This window comes from Boleophthalmus pectinirostris, unplaced genomic scaffold (genome assembly GCF_026225935.1).
Source record: "Boleophthalmus pectinirostris isolate CB_2022bp ecotype Guang Dong unplaced genomic scaffold, ASM2622593v1 HiC_scaffold_8, whole genome shotgun sequence".
Taxonomy (NCBI): Eukaryota; Metazoa; Chordata; class Actinopteri; order Gobiiformes; family Gobiidae; genus Boleophthalmus; species Boleophthalmus pectinirostris.
This window is the reverse complement of record NW_026571515.1, coordinates 38947907-38971596: the sequence shown is the minus strand read 5'-3', so window position 1 is coordinate 38971596 and position 23690 is coordinate 38947907. Positions and strand designations below refer to the sequence as shown.

The following is a 23690-nucleotide window of genomic DNA, read 5'->3' as shown; positions in this document are numbered from 1 at the left end:
GTGGAGTGTTTTCTGTTTGCAAGAAGAATTCGGCCTAAATGTGCAGGGGTTTGTGTGTTAAACATGTGTGAATGAAACAAAACACAACTCCAGGTCTGTTTGTGATGAGGAAACTACATTATAACATACTGTAGATCAGAAAATACAGCATGGTATGGCATAGGTTTTAGCAAAAATGTACTTTTTGTTTTGTTTATTCCACTAACATGTGTCTTGCATGTATCTCCACAAATGTGACTGTTATTATTATTCTACTGTATCTTCCACATTATGGCATAAAACTATAAAACTGACATGACATCTTTATCCATGGAGAATGTGTCCAAGTGTGGTTTTAACTTTCAAGTTCCATTTATTCATACGGGTTTCTTGCCACCTCCAGAAAGTTACATACTGCAAATCAGGGGTCTCCAACCTTTTTTCTCCAGTAATCTCCCTTTATGAAACAAAAATGCCAGGAGCTACCAATTTCAGCAGTCACAAAGAAAAAGTAAAGAAAAGAGTAAATATAAGAGCCACAGAAAGCCTTAGATGGGAAACATAAAATGTAAACCATTATCCATTTATTGGTGCACCAAGTTAGACACCAAAATTATACATTTACAATGGTAACTAGAAAAGCAGTCAGAGAGCGCAGACCTCCGCCAAGGACTAACCCCATTTTTTATCTAAATTGCGATAAAATCAGTCTTCTGGATCAGATCCGGATCAGCCTTTGGAATATGAAAGAGGATCCCATTGTCCATCCCTGAGTCAAATTTCATGGGGTTTGGTCAATAATTAACCGAGATATTGAGAAACAAAATTTTTGGCCCCATTTACCACAATGTTAACTAAAATTTCAAAGTGATCCAGAATCCAGGATTTCTTCCGGATCACCCCCAAAATGAAATCAGTTCTTCCTTTTCACATTTCCAACAAATCCTGAAAATTTCATCAAAATCGGTCCATAACTTTTTGAGTTATGTTGCTAACAGACAGACAGACAGACAAACAGACAAACAAACAAACAAACAAACAAACAAACAGACAGACAGACAGACAAACAAACAGACAAACGCCGGCAAAAACATAACCTCCTTGGCGGAGGTAATTAATACAATTTTACTTATTATACCCAATACATGTAATTCAGAAATCCCTTGACGAGCTACAGTACTTGGACGGGGGTGGAGAGCTACTGGGAGCTCTCGAGCTACAGGTTGGAGACCCCTGCTGTAGATATCTCTTTGGTGGGTTAACATGGAGTTGTTTCTTTAGCTGTAAAAGTGTGTAGCAGAATTTGTGAAATATGGAAATATAATAGTAGTTGTTTTGGTTCAATGTAGAAATCGTGGATATGCAAATTTGCCTCTTGTGAGAAATTACATTCAGTTGTGAAGTTTAGGGCCTGTTTACACGAGAACACTTGCAGGTAAAAATTACAAATCGGGAGTGCCTTTTGTTTAGACGGTGCATTTTTCGGGCTTAAAAACGCAAAAATCTGAAAGCACCGTCCAGAGTGGAAAAGTTGAATACACTCTGCCATAGTGTTTCCGTCTACTCCGTCTTGTGGCCATACCAGCTTCTCAAAGCCTGGCTCTTCAGGCACTTCACCCTCATTGCCTAGTATGAAAGTGGTGTGTGTGTGAGTGATGGTGGTGGTTGGAGGGGCGATGGCACAGATTGGCAGCAGTAGTTTACCACCACCGGGTCTGGAGTGAATGAATAATGATCTGTAAAGCGTCTTTGAGTGTCCAAAAAAGCGCTATATAAAAAGCTTTTTTTTTTTCTTTTACTCTGCCCAAGATGCAAAACTTTGGTCAGATCTGCTCACGTCGTGTACGCGCTAACATCACATACATCACCACCTGGCATCACCACCAAGCCGCCTGGCATGCACACTCAATCCAATTCCACACGCTCAGATTTCCTCCCGAAAACGCTTGTTTAAATGCAGAATAAAAAGTGAAGACACAACACCACTTTGCCATCTTTTGTTCAGACCTTCATCATATAAATCTAGCATTAATGTGGCTTCATATGTATAGAATATGTAGTATTTTGCTCATTCGATTTAGTGAATGGCAGAATTTCCCAACTGAATCTCAGATCTGTATTTAGATATAATAGTAGTTGCATATGGAATCAGTGGATATGATAAAAACAAACTATAAAACTGACATGACATCTTGGTTTTAACTTTCAAGTTCCATTTAATCTTGCGGGCTTCTTGCCACCTCCAGAAAGTTACACACTGTATCTTTAACTGTATGTATGTTTTTTGCAGTGCAGACAGTAATGTACAGTTAACATGCTGCCAACATCCAGGCTCATACACGTGACATTTCTCCATGGCTGCACAGTTCATTTGACGTGATGCTTTCTGCTCTGTGTGTACAATGCACTCTGGTGGCATTTGTTTTATGGGCTCAACATGGGAGCAGCACAGACGGAGCTAGAATGGAAACGGATTGGATTTCTGTAAATGTTTTCGGTGATTGAAAATAACTGGACGTCTGTACTTTTTGTTCTGTAGGATTTTTCATATGAAGACCCGAAGGTGGAGTTTAACGTGGACGCGCCTAATGGAGTGGTGATGGAGGGTTATCTGTTTAAAAGAGCCAGCAACGCCTTCAAAACATGGAACAGGTAAGATCTATGGAGATGTGTGAACAGAATTGGGAAAATCTATATTTGTGGGTTTAAACTTTCCCACATCTCTTGAAAAGGTCTTGACTCTTTATTCGTAATTGTGCAAAAATGAATTAAAATCTGCGTACAACAATTTACCTTATATCTTCACTTATAGGAAGACAATTTTGTGTGTATGAAATAGTGGTTTAATGACCGTTTGCCCGCTCAGTTGAAGGTTGGCAGTCTGATTCCGGCTTTGACCAGTGCATGCAGCTCTAATGGTCAGTGGTAAACGGTCACATCTTTATGCAGCACTTTTCCACCTTCAAGGCACTCAAAGAGATTTACAACAAGGAACCTCTCACACATTCATGCACCAATGTATGCAAGCATTAGGGGCGAAGTGTCTTGCACAAGAACACAACTGGCAGCATTCATCTGTCGGAGCTGAAATCGTGCTGCCAACCTTTGGATCTAAACGTTCAACCAAAGACTTTTTTTTTTTTGTATATCAAACTGCAAACCTTCGGATCACTGGACAAACGTTCTACCAATTGAGCTACTGTCGCTTTACGTCCTAATGCCGTTGAGCAAGACACTTCATTCATCCATGCCTGTACGCTGGTGTTTTGGAGAGTGAATATTCCATACTGGATGAAAATGCTGTATGAAAATATGTTCTAAACCTCAATCTGGCTTCTTATGCATCTGTACTTTATATCTCTGTCTTAACCACGAATTTAAAAAAAAAATTGCTATGCTTCACATAGCAATGTAAAAAAAAAAAAAATAATCTGCAGAATTATGTTTCAACCGTGAGAAAACTAATAGAATCAATAAATAAAATAATAATAATAAAATCAATGAACAAAAATAATAAAATGTACAGGATATCTTTGATGCGTATATTTATGTAGGTATGTGTGTGTGTGTGTGTGTGTGTGTATGTATATATGTATGTGTGTGTGTGTGTATGTATATGTTTATGTATATATGTATATGTGTGTATATTTTTGCAATGCATAATGACAGGTAAGCACTCCAAATGTGTTAAAATAATTGGGGTAGGACACTATAAGTTTTTTAAACTTCATCCTCCTCCTTTTGAGCACCAGGTTCCAGATATGTTCATGTACATATCCCTGTTTTTGTTATTGTTTTGTTGTACCTGGCTCAAACAAATAAATAAATTAAAGAATGAAATGAAAACCAATACATAAAAGCGGTACTAAAAAAAAATAAATAGATAAAAACAATAAATAAATAAATAAATAGATGAGGGTTTGAGTTTATTGACAATATTTGTTAGAAAGGGTAAGGAAACTGGTTTGAACAGTTATAAAACAGCTGAGCAGTGTGGGGCGTTAAAACCACTAAAATCAAGATTTTCACTGATTTTACTTGTCCAGCATTTATTCTCTTCAAAAGTGACATCCTCATTCTCCTATTAAAAACAACATATTTATAAAAGACAAAAACACAATTTCTGTAAAGTAAACAACCCCTCTTAGTAGCACTTTAAAGCTGCATCTCTCCTGGGAAATACACTGTACTTTAATATCATCCCGAGTATGCTTAAAATGCCTGCCAGCTTTCTTTTCCAGAACACGGGATCTAAAATACCTGTTGTATCCACTCCACTGCCTTCACCTTTGCCCAGTGACCCCAGATCTGTAGTGAAGTTTATCCATTTGAATCGTATTTTATTCATGACACCATGTTTGTCCCTTTAGGCGCTGGTTCTCCATTCAAAACAGCCAGCTGGTCTATCAGAAGAAGCTCAAGGTAAGCGCACAGATGTGTATAGATATCTGACATATCAGGGTTTCCGGGGGCAGAGTGGCTTTAAAAGGTTAAGTGCAAAGGTACATGGCTATAGGTGGTTTTAGAGAGAAAAACCTGAGGACACTCTCTGACAAATGGACGGTGTACAGGTAAACATGGGCTATTTGAGGTCATGTTACTGGGGGGGGAGATTCTATAGAGAAAAGATGTTGTTTTACAGTGTGTAACTTTTCTGCTCATCTTCATGGAGATGACAGTGTTTTGCAATCCGTGTATCATTTGCGTTCATTTGTTTTTCAAAATTAGGGCCAGGCAGGTTAACGTGTTAACTTTGCGTTAACTAATTAAGTCATTAACAGCGACAATTATTTTAACGCCGTTAACGCAGTTTTTATTATTTATTTATTTATTTTTATTGTAAACGTCTGTTTCTCACTGGCTTTTATTTTGAAAAAGTCCACCACGAGCATTTCTTTTAAGTTTGATGTCTTTACACTTTTTTCACTTTTTCTGACCACGTGAGATGCAACGTGCCCGAGCCTCCGCGAGCCGCGGACTCAGCCGCGGGCGCCGGCTCTGGCCGGACCAGCCATGTGCTCTGAGCTGAGCTTATTTCTTTAGTTCAGTGCTGGAGTCACTGATTTACCCAGATACCACTGGAAGAAAAAATGTGATTGGTTCATTTCCATTCCATTATATTAACCCTTTTAAGAAATATCAGTCCAAGTTTATAACACTGATCTAGAAATTATTACTAGTGTAGTGTTCATTAGTCACAGCATAAAAAATATTCAATAAATATATTAGTAGAACAAACGTCCATTCAGTATTTTTTCTTGAGCCTTCCCTGAACACCTTGAAGACTCTGAGGTTCCCCTGTGAAAGAAATACTGTTTGCACAACAAATGTTTGGCTCTTTCATTTACATTTCCAATAAAAGAGCGCTATACTCTACTTTTTAATTCATTAATTGGTTTTGCGTATAACATGCGATTAATTAATTAATTAATTTTTTAAAATCGCGATTAATCACATGAGTTCGAGCGATTAATCGCGATTTAAAACATTTATTTTTGCCCAGCCTTATTCAGAATAAAACCAAAAATAAGAAACCAAAAAAAAAACAACAACTATTTTCTTCATTAGTTGTCTCCAAAACCAAAATTAAAAAAAAAAACTAATAATGATTTTTTTTTTTTTTTTTTTTTCAGTTTTCAATTTTGTGTTTAAATGAATAATGAAAATAAATAAATAAATAAATAAACAGATTACGGCCGTTTCCTGTTTCTGTGACGTAAACTATGATGCTGGACTTTTGCACTGCATACGGACTGAACCAGGACTGAGCCAGGACTGATCCAGGACTGAAACAGGAGTAAAACAGGACTAAACTGGGTCTAAAAGCAGGTCTAAACAGGTCTAAACCAGGTCTAAACCAGGTCTAAACCAGGACTAAACCAGGACTAAACCAGGTCTAAACCAGGTCTAAACCAGGTCCAGGTCTAAACCAGGTAAACCAGGACTAAACTAGGTCTAAACCAGGACTAAACTAGGACTAAACCAGGACTGAGTGTCCGGGCGGGCCCGGAGCTGCGCCCGCGTAGACTGTTGGGTCATCAGGACCAGGACTGAAACCGGTCTCAGTCCCGGTAATGTCTGAGTAATGAAGAAAATAGTTGTATTTTTGTTTTCTTATTTTTAGTTTTATTTTGAAAATAATAATGAACGAATGATACACAGATTCTTTGCCTCGAGTGTTCCATTGTACAGCATTAAAATAATCTTGCTTTTAATCAATGACAGGTGGTTTTATTGCTCAAAAATACCTTGAGAAACATTGAGAAGCATTTGCACTGTGAGCGATGTTGCCTCTTCATAGATCTTGTAACTTGGCCTTGCCGCTTCACCTACTTGTCTCCATGGAGATACAGTAGATACATTTTATGCCACATGTGGGACATTCAAGGCACAGCAGTAACATCTCTGTGGAGACTAACAAGCCCTTCACTAGAAAAGTTAGAGTTCACCTTTTTATACAATTGCAGATTTTATGATTTAAAAAAAAAAAGAATGATAATCAAGATGTATAAACTAAATAGAAAATAAGATATGTTTGGAAAAGTGTGTTTACTCTAAATTAAAGTTGTAAAAATGATTACATCCTATTGCACTTCTCTTTAACCTTGTGTTATTGTGGCTTTTGTTGTAAAAAGTATGTATTGTATAACTTGTGATGTTGTTGTGGTGTTTTAGGACTCGCTGACAGTGGTGGTGGAGGACCTGAGGCTCTGCTCAGCAAACCCTGTGAAGACATCGAGAGGAGGTTCTGCTTCGAGGTCGTCTCTCCCTTCAAGTAAGACTCACTTTTTTAACTGCTGTTTGGATTATATTATTATTATTATATTCATGTATTTGGTATGTTTTTCCCATTATTATGGCAACATATTATATTATAAAACATACTCAATCGACAGAAGCAAAGTCAAATGACTTACAAGACTATATTATTCATGTTGGCTACACTGACATAGAGCAAAGGAGCATGGTCTATGTAGTGGTTTAGTTGAATTTTATTATTTAATGCATATTTTCTTGTCCTCTTTGGTAAATTTGTATATTGTGACAAGGCTTCTGTTATTGTAAGTATTTTGTATTTTATTTCTATTATTGTGGCAAGATTTCTGGTACAGTTAAAAATCTCTAAATACTTTTTATGGTCATATTTCAAAAGGTTAAGAAGACAGTATAACTGTAAATTATTCATATAGGCTATAGATTCACTAAAAAGTGCAAAGGATCATGGTCTGTGTAGTTGTTTCTTTGCTGCTGCAGCTGAAACCATGCATATTATATTATATAGATTCTATTTTATGCATTTGTTGAATTTGTGGTCTTGTTTCCCATAGGAGCTGTATGCTTCAGGCTGAATCAGAGAAGCACAGACAGGCCTGGATCCAGGCTGTCCAAGCCAGTATCGCCTCAGCCTACAGAGAGAGTCCAGACACGTATTACATAGAGGTAAGGATCATGCTAATATAGAGAAGAAATAAGCTATTACTGCTATGTTTACTATATGTTTCTTTTTTTTCATGGATTCATTTAAAACAAAATATTATACGTTTTATATTTATTTTGAATGGTAAAAGTGGTAAAAAAAAAAAAAAAAAAGTCACCAATAACAGGGAGCTGAACTGTCTCAGTGTTGTTTTGTTGACAATAGACAATCATAAACGGTCATTTTCAACACAAAATTTTAATTTCACTTTCTCAGTGTTACCATGTAGCCTCATACTAAGTTCTGATCAAGATGAAGATCATTTAAAAATGTTATGGAAAGGGCCAATGTTATCCTGTCTGTTTTCTTGTTTGAGTATCCAAGCTTGTTCAAATGAATATCAAATGAGTTTTGACCCATTTTAGTGTCTGAATTCTGAGACTTTTCACAACTCTACTTTGCAGTTTTATTTCACATTGCTGATTTCCATTTCCACTGTACTTGAGCCCAATAACCCCTTTTGTTGTTGTTTCTCCTCAGCATTTAGACAGAACAGCGTCTCCCTCGACCAGCAGCATCGACTCTGCGTCTGAGCCCAGAGAGCGCAGTGTCCGGGGGGAGTCCATTCTCCAGAGGATCCTGGGGCTCCCTGGGAACGAGCTGTGCTGTGACTGTGGCCAGGCTGAGCCGCGCTGGGCCTCCATCAACCTGGGCATCCTGCTCTGCATCGAGTGCTCCGGGATACACAGGTCTGTACCGCTGTCTCATGTAGAAATACATTCAGTGTGGACAAAGCTCTTTGTTAAAGCGTGAGCTCATCACAACTCAGAAGCTCAACAGGGCTTGGGTGCAACATGGATGGGAGACTGCTGGTGAAATATCTGCAACAAAGTAGAGCAAAGACTGTTCTTTTGAAGGAAAATGAATTCTTTTAACTTCAGTAATATTCTCATGACCCTTTTTTATCAGAGTTTTATTGAATCTATTTTTGCATTTTTTTTTGTATTGTCTGTTGGTTCGGTGCCCTCTCTGTGTCTAGTAGAAATCGTCTGGCTCGGTTGGTCAAAGTGGCAGGTAAAATTATAGGCTGCTGGACATTTATAAGAGAAGGGTGATTTGCAAGGCCCAACAAATAATGGAGAGCCCTGAGCAGCCGCTCTGTGAGGAGTTTAACCTCCTTCCTTCTGGGATTCGTCTGAGAATGTCCTGGATCAGAACTCAGAGAACTCAGTCTTCCTTTATTTCTGAAGCCATAACTAGGATGAATGCTCTTATAGCTTGGATCAGTGGTGGTGAAATGCAGTTACATCTCCTGTTGTTTTTTTTTTTTTTTTTTTTATTTTTAAGGGAATGTATGTGTGCATTGTTGAGTTAAGCTTAAGCTGTGGTTTAGTGTATTATTGAATTGTGTTGTATGTATACTGTATATATGACACTGCTGCACAACAGTTTCCCTCTGGGGCAATAGTAAAGTTGAAAGTTGGAAAGTTGAAGTTGAATACTAGGTGGAACAGTGGGGCGCTGGTGGCAAAAACTGTGATCCAAAGCAAGAAAAAGATCTGATGGAGGCTTTTTTTGCCAAAACCTTATTTTGAAAATAAAAAAGCTTTTGGACATCGGCCATCTGAGGGTGCTATGCATTTTTTCACTTTTGTCTGGCAGCTCCTTGCATTTGCACCTCTACAAGTATTTTGGTGTGCGTTTTCTGTTTCTTTTGAAAAACTGTTGTCATGTCCTTTGGCACGACTTCACCCACCTTGCTTTGTATAAATGTGAGGTGTGTCTGAGTGGTTGGTGCTGGTCGGGGAGCTGATGGTGCAGACTGGCATTTTTGCTTCTGTCAGTTTGCCCCAGGGCAGCTGTGGCTACAATAGGAACTTACCACCACCATGTATGGAGTAATTGAATAATGCACATTTGTAAAGTGCCTGGAAAAGCGCTATATAAGATTAAAGGATTATTTTGAGTCATTTTTAGTAGTAGTTATAGTTAGTTTGTTCTTGCTGACTTGAGTTCATGTCCTACTTCTAATACTTATCTAATAGACTTCATTAAGTTAACTTAGCTCCAATACTCGCCTCTTATATATAACCGTGCCATATTGAGTGCAGCGACATACGGCGGAGTGTGCGCTGGCCTCTCACAGGAAGTAGCGGACAGCTGTTGGCTCTTGGCATGAATGGTCTGAGCTTAGCCACATGCTGCTTTAAAAGGATTAAAGTCAAGAGCTCCTCACTGGATCAGACGGTTTGATTGAGAGAAAATGGGGACACACAATATGAGGGCAGTCGATGCTGAACACCAGAGAAATGTGATGTAATGCTTTAGAATGCAGGTTAGACAGGGCAAGGTCAGCAGCAGTGCAAACAGATGAGTCACGATAATTACTATATTGACTTATCGTTTAGTATTATGAAAGCTGGAACAGTATATTTTGGGGCTCAGTATTTATTGTGGTACTTTTTCTTTGCAATAGTGAAGAGATTTTAGCCATTTTTTAACCAGCACGATAAGATTTGAGTTGTAGAGAGTAGAAAAAAATAACTGCTGCCATTTAGCTGTTGCTGTTCAAGCTTTTTAATGATACTGTCTATTTAAAAAGTGTTATCCTGCTTAGTGTCAGTGCCATAAAGTGGTTTCAGTATCATCATTTATCATAGTATATCTCTGTAGCGATATGTCGAGCTTCAAAATGTGTTATTGTGACAGGTCTAACTGCAAAAATCCCTAGAATATTACAAAATAAACAGGTGTATCCAAATATTGGCACTGTTAATGTTGCTTATATTTGGCAGTGATATTTCTCTAAGCTGACACAGATGTATTTTAGAGTACATGTGTGGGCCTTGTTAAGGATTTTTAAATATTTTTTTCCCATATGATGTCATTTTAATTCATTACAAAGATCTCAGTGTGCCGTACATCTCCATCTAAAAGCCACGGGCCACTCCTTTGAGGATAGCGAGGTACAGATGTCAGCCAGAGAAAAGAATTGGTTTGAGAGGCTATTTTTTTTCAGAAAGACAATTCATCCTTGAACAGAAATGGAGGACTGACATAATCTGTCTCACATTTACAACTCCATCCTCAAAACTAAATCAAATCAAAGAAAACAACAGGTATAGGCAGGTCAGGCCCAGAGGTGTGAAAGGACCCATCATGATTCTGCTAATATGACTCAGGCACAATCCTCATTTAGTTTAGTTCAATAGACTGAGCTGACCAACAGAAACAAGTACCGTATTTTCCACACCATAGGGCACACTCTTAAACCTCCAACCCCATCAAAAACGACCACGCGCCCCACAATCCAGAGCGCCCTATACATGAATCCACTCGAGTGTCCCAGCACGAACTTCAGTAAACTACAAAGCCGCACCACCTGCAGAACACACAAACACACACAGAGCAGACAGCGACCGCACAGAGACACTCATCACTCCACGCCCACGAGGAACGGAACAGAGGAATGAACCGAAAAAGCGAGTGCAATGTGCCACTTCTAGACACAACTGAACAACTGAGTCACTGCGAACACGCCGACAATCCAGCGGTCCCAGACAGCACCCTCCCTACACGCCACAACTGAACAAAGCCCAGAGTCACCGTGAACGCACCAAACAAACAAAACCACTCACCCATCTAACTGTTGTGTTTGTTTAAAGTCCGGTGTGGTTTATTTGTGAGAAAAGTTAGTAAAATAGACCATTCTATGACAAGTGCGCCTTATAATCCAGAGCGCCTAATAGCTGCAGATAATACGATAGGTGTGTTAGTTTCCGGTTAGTTTCAGAGTAGTTTTAGTGTAGTTAGCTCCTCCCTGCAGGCAGATATAAGGAAGTGTCCACCAGCGTCTGACTACAACTGAAGAAGCAGCTTAGATGCGATGCAAAATATATTCGGCCAAAATAAACTTTTGTCCAGTTGACAAATTTGAATTTCTCCTCGTCTACATCCTTGTTTTACTACAGACTGGATAAGAAAACAGTGTAGTCATGTTATGTGCAGTGTCCACTTCATATCAAAGTGATCAGATATCATTTTTTTAGGCAGCTGGTTGACCGAAACAAAATATCGGCCTACCCTGGAGAGTTAAGACCAAAGCTATATCCTAAAATGTGCAAATATTGATCTGTCTCTAGACAAGATCCCGGGTCACAAGATGTCATGAGACAAAATTTCCACGAATGACCTTGTGAGATTTTCTTTCCATGAGTTGTAGTTCAAAAACACAGCTGTAATGAAAACAAACGTATTAAATTACAAAAGTAATAAATTAAATAGAATAAATTAAAACATTGTGACCTGTATTGGACCATTTATTTACAACATATCTTTCAAAATCTCACCTTGTCTTGTTCTCTTTAACTCACTTTCGTTTTTGCTGTGTATCATTAGCATTCTCTGTCCTGTCCTTTGATTACATCACTCCGGTTACATCATGGAGTTTAGTTTCTGGCTTCCGGTGGGAAAAGTTCTCATGAGGTGCATTTTTTGTTTACCAGTTGTAATTATCGCTGCTTATGTAACACCAAAGAGTTTAGGTGGTGAATATTCATGCTCTGCTCTCGTGTGGGCTCTTTAGTCATTGGTTAAAATAAAGGACAGAGGAGTGAGACAGACACAGACACAGTATCACTTTTGGGCTAATTAGACGTGGTTGCCGTTGGATACAGGACGGCACAAAGGTGGAATGTTGTGATTTGCATAACTTTGGCTGCGGCGTCTCCCTCCTCTTCCTCCTTCTCTTCTTATCCTTTTATCCAGTTCATAGTGTCTCTCTCATCTGCTGCCATCTTCTGCATCCTCTCCCCCACACAAACTTCATGAGGAGATGACGTAAGGGATGATGATTTGGGAAAAAAGTTCAGTTGTTATTTTTCTGACAAGTTTTGCGAATGTGTTTGGATTTGGATTTGCAGTAATGTTCAGAGTGCACATTATAAACGACTCCAGCAGCAGCGGTAACATTTGAGAGAACTGAATTTTGAGAAAGACAAGTACAGTTTTTTCCATTAAAAGACAGAATATTTTGTTCTTTGCAGAGAGTATTCTATCATTTTGATTGCTGTAAATTGTGCAGCCCTTGATAATAGAGCCCTTATTTGTCCTCCATTTCAGTTTTTTTTTTTTTTTTTTTTTAACAAATATAAGGTTAAATAAGGATTAAGGGGGGTATACTATACAAAAATAACTTTTATGAACTTTTAACCATGTTATAATTGTTGAGCGTGATTCATGCATGTTTAAGTAATCTTTATTCTCCTGTATTTAAGATGCTTCAGCAATTCCCTCATTATACTTACCTTATTTTTCGGACTATAAGTCGCACTTTTTTTCATGGTTTGGGTGTTTCCTGCGATTTATACTCCGGTGCGGCTTTTATATTAAAATGTTCACACTGACAACCGTGAGAGGCTCTAGTCTTGTGTGTCAGTATCTGCTACTCCTGTTCCTCCTGTACCACTGTCACTCTGTGCCCTACTGTGCATGTCTCCTGAATGTGTCCTGCTGCAAGTAGTGAATTCTGCAGCCAAAAACGGTAATCGAGCAGCAGAATGAAAGTTTGGAGTGAGCAAGAAACTTGTGAGGGACTAGCAGAAAGCGGGGATGGAGAACACAGCTTCACTGTAACTGGGAGGGTGCTCCATGCAACTTTCCTGGAAGTCATTGGATGAATCGACAAAGCCTGAACTTCAGTGACACTGAAACCATCCTGTCGGGATTTAGGAAGACCAGAATAATTCTAACTTGAACTGATGCTGAGTCTGACGACAGCTACACAGAAGAGGAAGCGACGCTCTGTTTACCTCTGGAGGTCGTGGAGTTGCTCAGCAGTGACACCGAGGATGAAGAACTGAATGGATTTGGTGATTTGGAGTGAGATGGAGAGTTTAGTAAACTTGTTCTGTTCTGTTGTTTATGCTGTAGTATCTGAAAAACTGTTCATATGTGACGTTAACAGTCTGTTGTTCTCTGTTCTATTGTTAATACTAGAACTTCCCTTTCAAGATCAAATGTCAGTTCCTGGTCTCTGATTTTATAAAATAAAATTACCCAAAAAAGTGTGACTTATACTCCGGTGCGACTTATAGTCTGAAAAAAATGGTCCTCAGTTTTCTCTTTGTGTCTAAGACTGTAACTATAAAGTAATTTCAGTATATTAAGGAGATATTAACCATGAACCTGGTCAAAACATCCATGTTGTGAGAGAAATAACAACTATACATCCACTACTACTACTCATCCGAACTGACACTGAGAATGACGGCAATTCAGAATTTGCTATCTGGGAGACCTGCACATATAAACCATTTGGTCAAAGGGATATGACTTTATAGACACTGAAATAATTCTCTTCAAATTCCTTTTTGTTTTGCAGGAGTTTAGGAGTCCACTGCTCGAAGGTGCGCTCACTCACGTTAGACTCCTGGGAGCCAGAATTATTAAAGGTAAATTCAGTTCCTTGCTGTATTTGACATGTTTTATATATGAGCCATGTCTGCGTAAAATCCACTAATGTCACGTCACATTTCTCAGCTCATGTGTGAACTCGGCAACAGCGTCATCAACCACATCTATGAAGGATCGTACCAAGAGAAGGGGCTCAAGAAACCATCACCCACCAGCTCAAGGTACCACCATAAATAAAGCACTATAAATATACTGCATTATGGAAGATCATCTGTTCCATTAGATTTTGAATTTTAAATACTGCTGAATGTCTCACTGTGAATTTTTTACTCTGAAGAAACACGTTTGAATTATTTTTATTCAGAATTTTAGTTACAGAAATTTTAAGTGTATGTTTTTAATGTTTCAAATTCAAAATAAAAAAAAAATGTTCAAGAGTGTAAAATCTGTAGCGAAAGATTTTGCAGCAAAGATCCAAGATGCCAAGGCCTAAGCAATTGATAAGAAATAAAAGAGATGAGGTTTTGATGAGGTTAATTCTGATCAATCAGATCAATTCACTTCACCATTTCCTGTTTGTTACTAAATTAGATTGGATCACTTTGGACTGATTGCTTAGGCCTTAGCATCTTGAATCTTTGCTGTGAAACTTTTCACTGTGAATTTCACACACTGAGAGCTTGAACGGTGATTTTTTTTAATATTGTAATTTAAACATTTTGAAAATGTACCGGTACACTTAAAATTTAAGTAACTAAAATTCAGAATAAAAACAAAAAGTAAAAAAAATTTAAGTGAGAAATTCAAAATCTGTTGAAACAAATGATCTTCCATACTGTTTGCTCTTAAACACGTACCGTATATTCCGGGCTATAGGGTGCGCTCTTAAGCCTCGAACCCCATCAAAACACAACTGCGCGCCCCACAGTCCAGAGCGCTCTATACACGAATCCACTCGGGTGTCCCAGCACGACTTCAGTAAACTACAAAGCCACAACACCTACAGCGCACGCAAACACACACGGAGCAGACAGCGACCGCACAGAGAAAAACACCCACAGACACACTCATCACTCCACACCGACGAGGAACCGAAAGGAGGAACAAACCGAAAAAGCGAGTCCAATGTGCCACTTCTAGACACAACTGAACAACTGAGTCACTGCGAACACGCCGACAATCCAGCGATCCCAGACAGCACCCTCCCTACACGCCACAAGTGAACAAAGCCCAGAGTCACCGTGAACGCCACAAACAAACAAAACCACTCACCCATCACACTGTTGTGTTTCCTTTAAAGTCCGGTGCGGTTTATTTGTGAAAAAAGTTTGAAAATAGACCATTTAATGACAGTGCGTCTTATAATCCAGAGCGCCTCATAGCCCGTAAAATACGGTATTATTGAAGAAAATAATTGTCTGAAACCTGATACGGCCAAAGGGAGCATTACATGTTTGGGTTAGATTGTAGTTTTAGACAGAAATCCCTTGAATTCCTTTTGTACAGTAGCACATACAGTGCAGGACGACACAATGGTGAAAATACATTTATTTTAGTTAGAAAAGCCTGAATTCAGAATATTAATCTTGATCTGAGTTGTTTTAATTAGCTTAGTTATCATATTTATTTACATATTGATTTGTTTCTAGATATTACTGTTTCAGATTATTATTTAGTCAGATTAAAAGATCAGACAAATTTCAAAGCGTTTGCAGTGGAAAATAATTTAAGAAAAAAAGAAAGACAATTTTGAAAGTTTATTACCACACAAAGCAATGGTGGTTTTTGTTTTAGTTTTGTGACTATTATTTTGTGTCAACTTCTGAAGTTATCGCTGGCTACACTTGGAATTCGTAGTCTTGTACGAGTTGTGCACTAGGTTTTATTCAAAAACGTGGTGCTTGAGTGTACTCTAGTTTATTCATTTTTATTGAGTTAGTCGAAAGTACTTGTTCTTACAGCAGTCAGAAAAACAAAGAAATATGTTTGTCTGTTACTGAATTAAAACTTGGCATAAAGTTTAAACAGTGTAATGAAATTCCAAGGTGTAAAATGTAAATAAACTTCTCAAATCAGTAATCTAACGAAGCAATATTAACTAGCAGATATTCATTCGACAGTGTACTGAAGTGAATGTTTTCTGCACAGACAAGAGAAGGAGGCCTGGATCAAAGCGAAGTACGTGGAGAAGAGGTTCTTGAAGCGTTTGGGCTCCTCAGACCTGGTCCTGATGAACGGAGAGAGGAGGGCGGAGCCAGGCGAGAGGAGGTGGAGCGTCAAGAAGTGCAGACGACACCACAGCGCCACCACGGTCCCCAAAGGCCGGAGGAGGTACCTGCAGGAACCCGGCAGCACCTCCCCATCCACACTGTCTGCAGGTACGGGCTTGACTATGTGGGATTTTCTTTGTTACTCAAACAATTTAATCTGATTATTTATAGTTTTGAGAACAAAGTCTTACAATTTTTCAAACCATGTGACAAAACTTTAAACTATCATCTCATTTAAGCATTATAGTGCTAACTTAGAAATGGAACTTTTTTATTGGTTTTAACATATAATTAATTGATTATTTAAGAAATTCATACATTTTAACAATGATTAGTGCATCATATATCCAGTGTTGGGAAGGTGACTTTTAAAATGTATTCCCCTACAGATTACAGATTACATACACCAAAATGTAGTTTGTAACGTAATCCATTAAATTACTTAAAGTGAGTAACGTAATCTGAATATTTAGGATTACTTGAGTTGCTGTAGAGTAGCACAGACTAGGATATCGTAACATAAAATGTTTTGTCTGCTAAAAGAAAATGAAAAGCCCAGTCTTTACTTAACCGTATTAAAAATATTTTTGATAGAAGAGGAGGAGACACGGTCCACACAGCATGGTTTAGTCCTGGTTTAGTCCTGGTTTAGTCCTGGTTTAGACATGGTTTAGACCTGGTTTAGTCCTGGTTTAGTCCTGGTTTAGTCCTGGTTTAGACCTGGTTTAGTCCTGGTTTAGTCCTGGTTTAGTCCTGGTTTAGATCTGGTTTAGACCTAGTTTAGACCTGGTTTGGACCTGGGTTTAGACCTGGTTTTAGACCTGGTTTTGTGTCCAGCAATGAGTAGAATTACCAAAAAAAAAAAAGAAAAAGAAAGGGGGATATAGCCCCAAATGTGAAAACAGGAAAATACCACCATGTAATCCATTTATTTCAACCAAGTAACTGTAATCTAATTACCACTCACTTAAAGTAACTGTAACCGAATACAGTTACTCATAATTTGTACTCTGATTACATAACTCTGGTACATGTAATCTGTTACTCTCTAACACTGCATATATCTTGGAATCTATTGGGTTGGGGTCAGATAATTCTGCATCTTTTGGAAACTTCAGTCTTCACATGAATCGAACAACTACATGACATTTTAATTTATAGAAAGACGTATTATTCTCTAAAATATGTCAAACAAAAACACAACTATCTCATCTTTATCTATATTAAATCATAGCAGCCGGATATAGTTTCCAAAGTACTTTTCACATTTAAACTTTGTGTTCATGTTGTGTCACAGCAGCCGCAAAGTTCAGGAGAGAATCTCTGTTTTGCCCTGATGAGCTGGACTCACTGTTCTCGTACTTCGATACAGGATCAGGGCCTCGAAGTAAGTAACATAGGACTTTAATACACATAACTGCACCCATATGTGTCACGTTTCATTCAAGTAAATAAAACAAAAGAGCTGATAGAGTGTAGGTCCACTGTTATGTGACGTGTCCCTGTGGCCCCCCCTGGTCCCGCAGGTCTCAGCAGTGACAGTGGACTCGGCGGCAGCACAGACGGCAGCTCTGACGTCCTGGTGTTTGGGGCTGTGGTCGACAGCGTCACAGAGGAAGGTAAGAATCACTATTTATTTTTATTGTGCATCAGCGGTCTCCAACCTTTTTCCTCCAGTGAACTACATTTACAAATTGAAAATGTCAGAGAGCTACTCATTTTAGCAATCACAAGAAGTTGAGGATAAGATGAACGGTAACCCCAAGTTGAAGTACAGTTAGACGCCTATAAAACATAACCCTTTATCCATTTATTAGTGGTAATGGTGATGGTAATAGGCATATAATTAGTTCAATTTGACATATAATATGTGCAATTCAGAAATCTTTTGGTGAGCTACTTGAAACGGAGTGGAGAGCTCCTGCAGCACTGAACAGCCCTGTAGTATTTTAGTTGTTTTGTGTCATTTGGTGAAACTTATAGTCAGTTTGGCATAACTTTACACTCAATAAATAAAAAATAGAACATATTTTGCTATATCTATGGGCTTCAGAGTGATACAAAAATATTAATAGCACCAATACCATGGCAAATAAAAGTACTTAAAATGACACTTATAAACTGGAAGCTGAAACCTATACACATACAAATACACTCCTGTAGCATAACTAATAGTGTACAATAGTTTCAGGTGCTGCACACATGCTGTGCAGCTTTTCCAGCCTCAGAGGCATGTGACTGATTCCTGGATCTGGTAACTTACTGAATGTCTCCTCTTACTCTTCATTCTCATTTTATACTCATTTTATTTTATTACCAGCGGTGGTCAATTAATTTTCCATGGGGCCACATGAGAAACAGAAAATATTGTGGAGGGCGGAGCCAAAATGTTGAACTCAATTCTGCATAATATTAGTTGTATTTCTTTATAAAAAGCAGTAAATATCATTGTTTTGACGAGCTGGTGTAAGACTGGGACGAGTTTATGTTATGACTAAGCAATGAAAATGAGAGGATGCATTACAAAACATGTTATTTAAAAAAGCAGATCATGCAGCAATGCAGCTTTACTCCATGCATGACGTAAAATTATAAAATAATATGCAATTCGGAATGGTGGAAACTCAGGACTCGCTGATGATACATAGACAATAATAAAAAAAAAATTTTCAAACCTGTCACTTTATAGAATACTTTAATTTCATCGCAGTCTAATAAAGTCTAAAAGCAAAAGAAATAGATGGATACACAGAGAGAAAGACAGATAGATAGATAAAGACAGTGTTATCATATTTATACGTGCATGCATGTATTGATAACGTGTCCTTGTGTGTTTGCAGAGTGTGAGGCGTCAGAGGAGTCGAGTGGGGAGGCAGAGAGCTCAGACGCAGAGGAGCTGACGTCTCTGCACCCCGGGACCCTCCTGTACAAAGCCTCCAGAGCCAGAAACCTGCCCGTCATGGCCGAAGCGCTGGCCCACGGAGCCGACGTCAACATGCCCCTAGAGGAAGAGGAGGGAAAGACACCTCTCATACAAGCTGTGATCGGGGTAAAGCCAGAGCAAGACACAGTGAAATATACACAGAGGAGAAATGTCTAGACTAGTGTAAATGACTGAAATTCAGGATTTTTGTCTTATTATGAAAAGGCAATTACTGTATTTTCCGGACTATAAGTCACTCCAGAGTATAAGTCACACCAGCCAAAAAATGCGCAATGAAGAAGAAAAAAACATGTATAAATTGCACTTTTTGGGGAAATGTATTTTGTAAAATCAGAGACCAGGAACCAACATTTCATCTTGAAAGGCAAGTTCTAGTAATAACAACAGAACAGAGAACAACAGACTGAACAGGTATTAATATGTTTATGTAACATATGAACAGTTATTCACATAATTACAGCATAAACAACAGAACATAAGTTTACCAAACTCTCCATCTCACTCCAAATCACTAAATCCATTCAATTCTTCATCCTGGGTGTCACTTCTGCGCGACCTCCGGAGATAAACTGTAGATGAGGTAAATGGAGCACAGCTTCCTCTTCTGTGTAGCTGTCGTCAGACTCAGCATCAGTTCCAGTTAGAATTATTCCGGCCTTTCTGAATCCCGACAGGATGGTTTTGATTGTCATTGAAGTCCAGGCTTTTTCGATTCATCCAGTGACTTCCAGGAAAGTTTCATGGCGCACCCGCCTGGTTGCTGTGAAGCTGTACTCTCCATCATCGCTTTCCGCCCGTCAATCACAAGTTTCTCGCTCACTCCAAACTTTCATTCTGCTGCTCGATTACTGTTTTCGGCTGAACATTTCACTATTTGCAGCAAGACAGCAGCTTTTTCTACAGGAGACATGCACAGTAGAGTGAAGTGACAGTGGTACAGAAGTAATAGTAGTACTAGATACTGACACATGAACAGGGGTGTCCAAACTTTTTTCATCAAGGGCCACATGTCTAAACACCGACGAAGCAGAGGGCTGATCAAGGGCCGTAGACTGGAGCTTAATATTAGCTTTATCAAAGTAGAGTTTCAAAAAAAACTTGCAGTAAAAAGTACATTTTTGTATTGATGCAAGGTAATTTGGGCCAAATCACCTGGAAGCCTGAGGGTCAAGAAAAATTTGTCTGATGGCCGCGTTTGGCCCATGGACCATAGTTTGGACATGCCTGGCCTAGAGCCTCTCGCGGCTGTCAGTGTGAACATTTTCATATATAAGTCGCACTGGAGTATAAGTCACAGGAAACACCCAAACCATGAAAAAAAGTGCAACTTATAGTCCGAAAAATACAGTAACAAGACAACAGCAGCACTTTTCTAACATGTTTAAAGAACACAGACTATACTTTTGACGAACATGTTATTAAAATACAACACATGTAGAGAGCTAGTTTACACTTTGTTCATTGTAAGCTTCAACATCTGCCTAAAACATCTTCATAATAAAAACAGGACATGACTGTTGATTACCTGTTCAAATGTGCAGAAATGAGAGCCCCCGCCTCTTCATAGTCACATTGTTACGATTTTTGAATCCGGTGTTTAACCCAGAGTCTGTTTTTATAAGCAAGTATGGAAAAGTGGGTGGGGGATAGGAGTTAGATGAAAGCTTTTTAAGCTTTCAAACCTCAAATGCACACTACTTTGTCTAAGCTAATGATGAGAATGAACCGTTCAAAGCTCATCATTTTCAAGATTGAAGAGCTTATTTTCCTAATTGAATGTAGTCTGAAATTAAATATAAATAGGTGTAGGTATAAGCAGTCAAATCTGAACAAAAAAATCCAAAACTTAAATCTATTTTCATTTCAACTTGTACTAGATCCTGTGTTTTTCAGTGTCCTTCTCGTTGTCTGAATCTGCCCGTTGCTTGGTGTTGTTTTGTCGCAGGGCTCACTGATCGCCTGTGAATTCTTGTTACAAAACGCTGCTGACGTGAACCAAAAAGACTCGAGAGGGAGAGGACCTCTGCACCACGCCACATATCTGGGTCACACAGGGTGAGTTAGAATTCTTAAGTTAAACGACTTGAATTAAGAACATTTTATCAATTTTTTATCTGCTTAAATAAAATAAAATGTTCCTAATTTAAGTCATTTCACTTTTCTAGATAGTGCTTTTTTGCTGTTTGCTCAACACAGTTTTATCAGCATAGTTTAGAAGGTTAAGTGCAACAAAAGTTATTTTTATAGAGATATTGAACTATGTAAAAATCCAGAAATTCTTCCACCTCCTACTCTGTGCATCTGCCAAAAGACATTGCAGTACACATGTATTTTTAAAGTGTACTATTTTGCTTCACTGTGTTTTTAGGCAGGTTTGTTTATTCCTGAAAAGAGGAGCGACCCAGAACGACGAGGACGATGATGGACAGGACCCTCTGAGCATCGCAGTGCAGCAGGCCAACGCTGATATAGTCACACTGTAAGGAGTCACGCTGTAATTTTAACAATAACAAAATGTGTTATTATCGACACACAAAAAACGTGATATGAATATAGTATTTACATATTCTTTCTAAGCTATACTACATTTATATACATTAGTGGATGTTTGTAACTTTTTGTGGACAGTGGGTGAAGTGAGTCAGGGACACAGTCAATCCTAGAGCTGATCACGGCTCTTACTTTGATCAAATACTTTTATTTGTATGTAGATGTTGTCAGTATTCTCTCTGATCCAGTCACAAAATGCTGCTTGTACAGGGAAGAACGCAAAATATACTTGATTTGTAAGAATAAAGTCAGCAACCCCGTCTTATAGGTCGTATATTAAGCCATGAAATTTAAGTCATCAAAAACATACCTGCAGTTGTGTTTTGTTCCACTCACACATGTTTGATTAGGTTAGGTTGCTTTATTCGTACCCGTAGGTAAATTTGTTTTGCAGATTTGAGAGGCAGGTCCCACATTTCACATTTCATTCATCCACATGTACAATAAACACGTATCAAAACACAATTACTAAATAAAGTGTTACAGTGCTCCAGTGCAGAATGGTTTTGTTCCATAAACAATTAATTAAATTCATCCATCACGCTTGACTAAGATCACAATAAATATTAAATATATAAAAATAAATGATTTTTCCAAGACAAACGTACTAAAATCAATAGATAAATAGATTACGATTTATGGTTTGTTCTAGTTCTTGGGACTAAAAGCCTCCGACCAGAGAGAAGCAGCTGAAACTGAGTTTAGTGGATGTTGTTGTTCTTCCATACGCCACCCAAACCACTAAACCAGGACTAAACCAGGTCTATACCAGGTCTATACCAGGTCTAAACCAGGTCTAAACCAGGTCTAAACCAGGTCTAAAATAGGTCTAAAAATAGAAGTAAAACAAGGTCTAAAAAAGGACTAAACCAGGATTTAGCCTGGATTTAACCACCACGCATCGCACTTCTTCCCATACATGGAGGAGTATGGGAGGAGGGGGCACCCCCCCAAACCCCCTCCGGTCCGTGAAATATTGTTGGATATAAAACTGGTCAGTGGCACAAAAAAGGTTGGGGACCACTGCATTAAAGCACATAAGGTGGAACAGAGTGTTCTCATTTTGAGAGAACTTCACCTAAATCTGCAGGGTTTGTGTGTTCAACATGTGTGAATGTAACAAAACAACAACCCAGGTCTGTTTGTGATGAGGAAACAACAGAGATTAGAAAAGAATGTAATATGTGCCTTTGAAATCTTATTTATTGACCACTGTATATAACTAAGTCGTTGTTTTCTAACTGCACATATTCTGTTTTCTCTGTGTTTAGGCTGCGTCTGTCTCGGATGAATGACGAGATGCGTGAGGCGGAGGGACCCCTCGGTCAGCCAGGTCAATACCCCGTCACCAGCCCCACAGAGCAGCAGTACAGGAAGTGCATTCAGGAGTTTATCTGCATCCACATAGCCCAGTGCTAGCTCCAACACCTCCACCTCCAGCAGCAGCAGCAGCAGCAGCACAGTGTAGGGGGCGCTCTGTACATACCACCGCCTACTTGCTTTTTAGAGCTTGCAGAAAGCTGGGTTTCGGGTGATATCGCAACGTTCTATGCAAGTGAAATGTTAATATGAGGATGTTTTTTATTGGACCAGGAATAAAACTGAATCAAAAACTGTAGAAAGAAAGATATTGAGAATTTTACGTTAAATTTATTAGTGTATCTGTCGTGATATCATTTGAAAACCAGCAACGTGTCTACATAGGTCCAGTCCACAGTCACTAAAACCTCTCAGGAGAATCAAAACTAAAGATGTCAGCAGAAACGATGCAAAAATATACACATCATTGCCAAAAAAATGTTGTATTAGGCTCGATTAATTAATGCGTCATTGGATTTAATCATCGGTAGAACAGTTCAGCCAATTCTTTGATGCATTCACTACTTTTTGAGCTACAAAAGCGGGTGAAGATTGGTTCTGGAAGTAAAATTTGCTTTCATTTTTCAGTAGACTTTTCAAAATAAATTACTAAGCTACAGGTCAGATCTGTGGAGAGGTGTAACAGAAAGGAATCCCATTTTTATAAGGGGTTTTGAGAGCAATCCAAACACTTGTAATTGAATAAATCGAAGAGGGAAATAGGTAAAAATTCTTTGATAATTCACCCTCTGTTGAG

The 23690-nt window shown here is 38.6% G+C and overlaps 1 protein-coding gene across 1 annotated transcript in view; it reads left to right on the top strand.

The window, feature by feature from the left end:
- Positions 1-23690, top strand: part of acap3a (ArfGAP with coiled-coil, ankyrin repeat and PH domains 3a) — a 177660-nt gene that overhangs the window by 143550 nt on the left and 10420 nt on the right. Inside the window, 15 exon segments of the mRNA XM_020922243.2 lie at positions 2519-2631; positions 4350-4401; positions 6655-6694; positions 6697-6754; positions 7308-7419; positions 7937-8145; positions 13779-13848; positions 13937-14031; positions 15959-16188; positions 17378-17467; positions 17607-17699; positions 18921-19129; positions 20970-21079; positions 21393-21503; positions 22846-22907. Of these exon segments, the coding sequence (XP_020777902.2) occupies positions 2519-2631; positions 4350-4401; positions 6655-6694; positions 6697-6754; positions 7308-7419; positions 7937-8145; positions 13779-13848; positions 13937-14031; positions 15959-16188; positions 17378-17467; positions 17607-17699; positions 18921-19129; positions 20970-21079; positions 21393-21503; positions 22846-22907 (1654 nt within the window).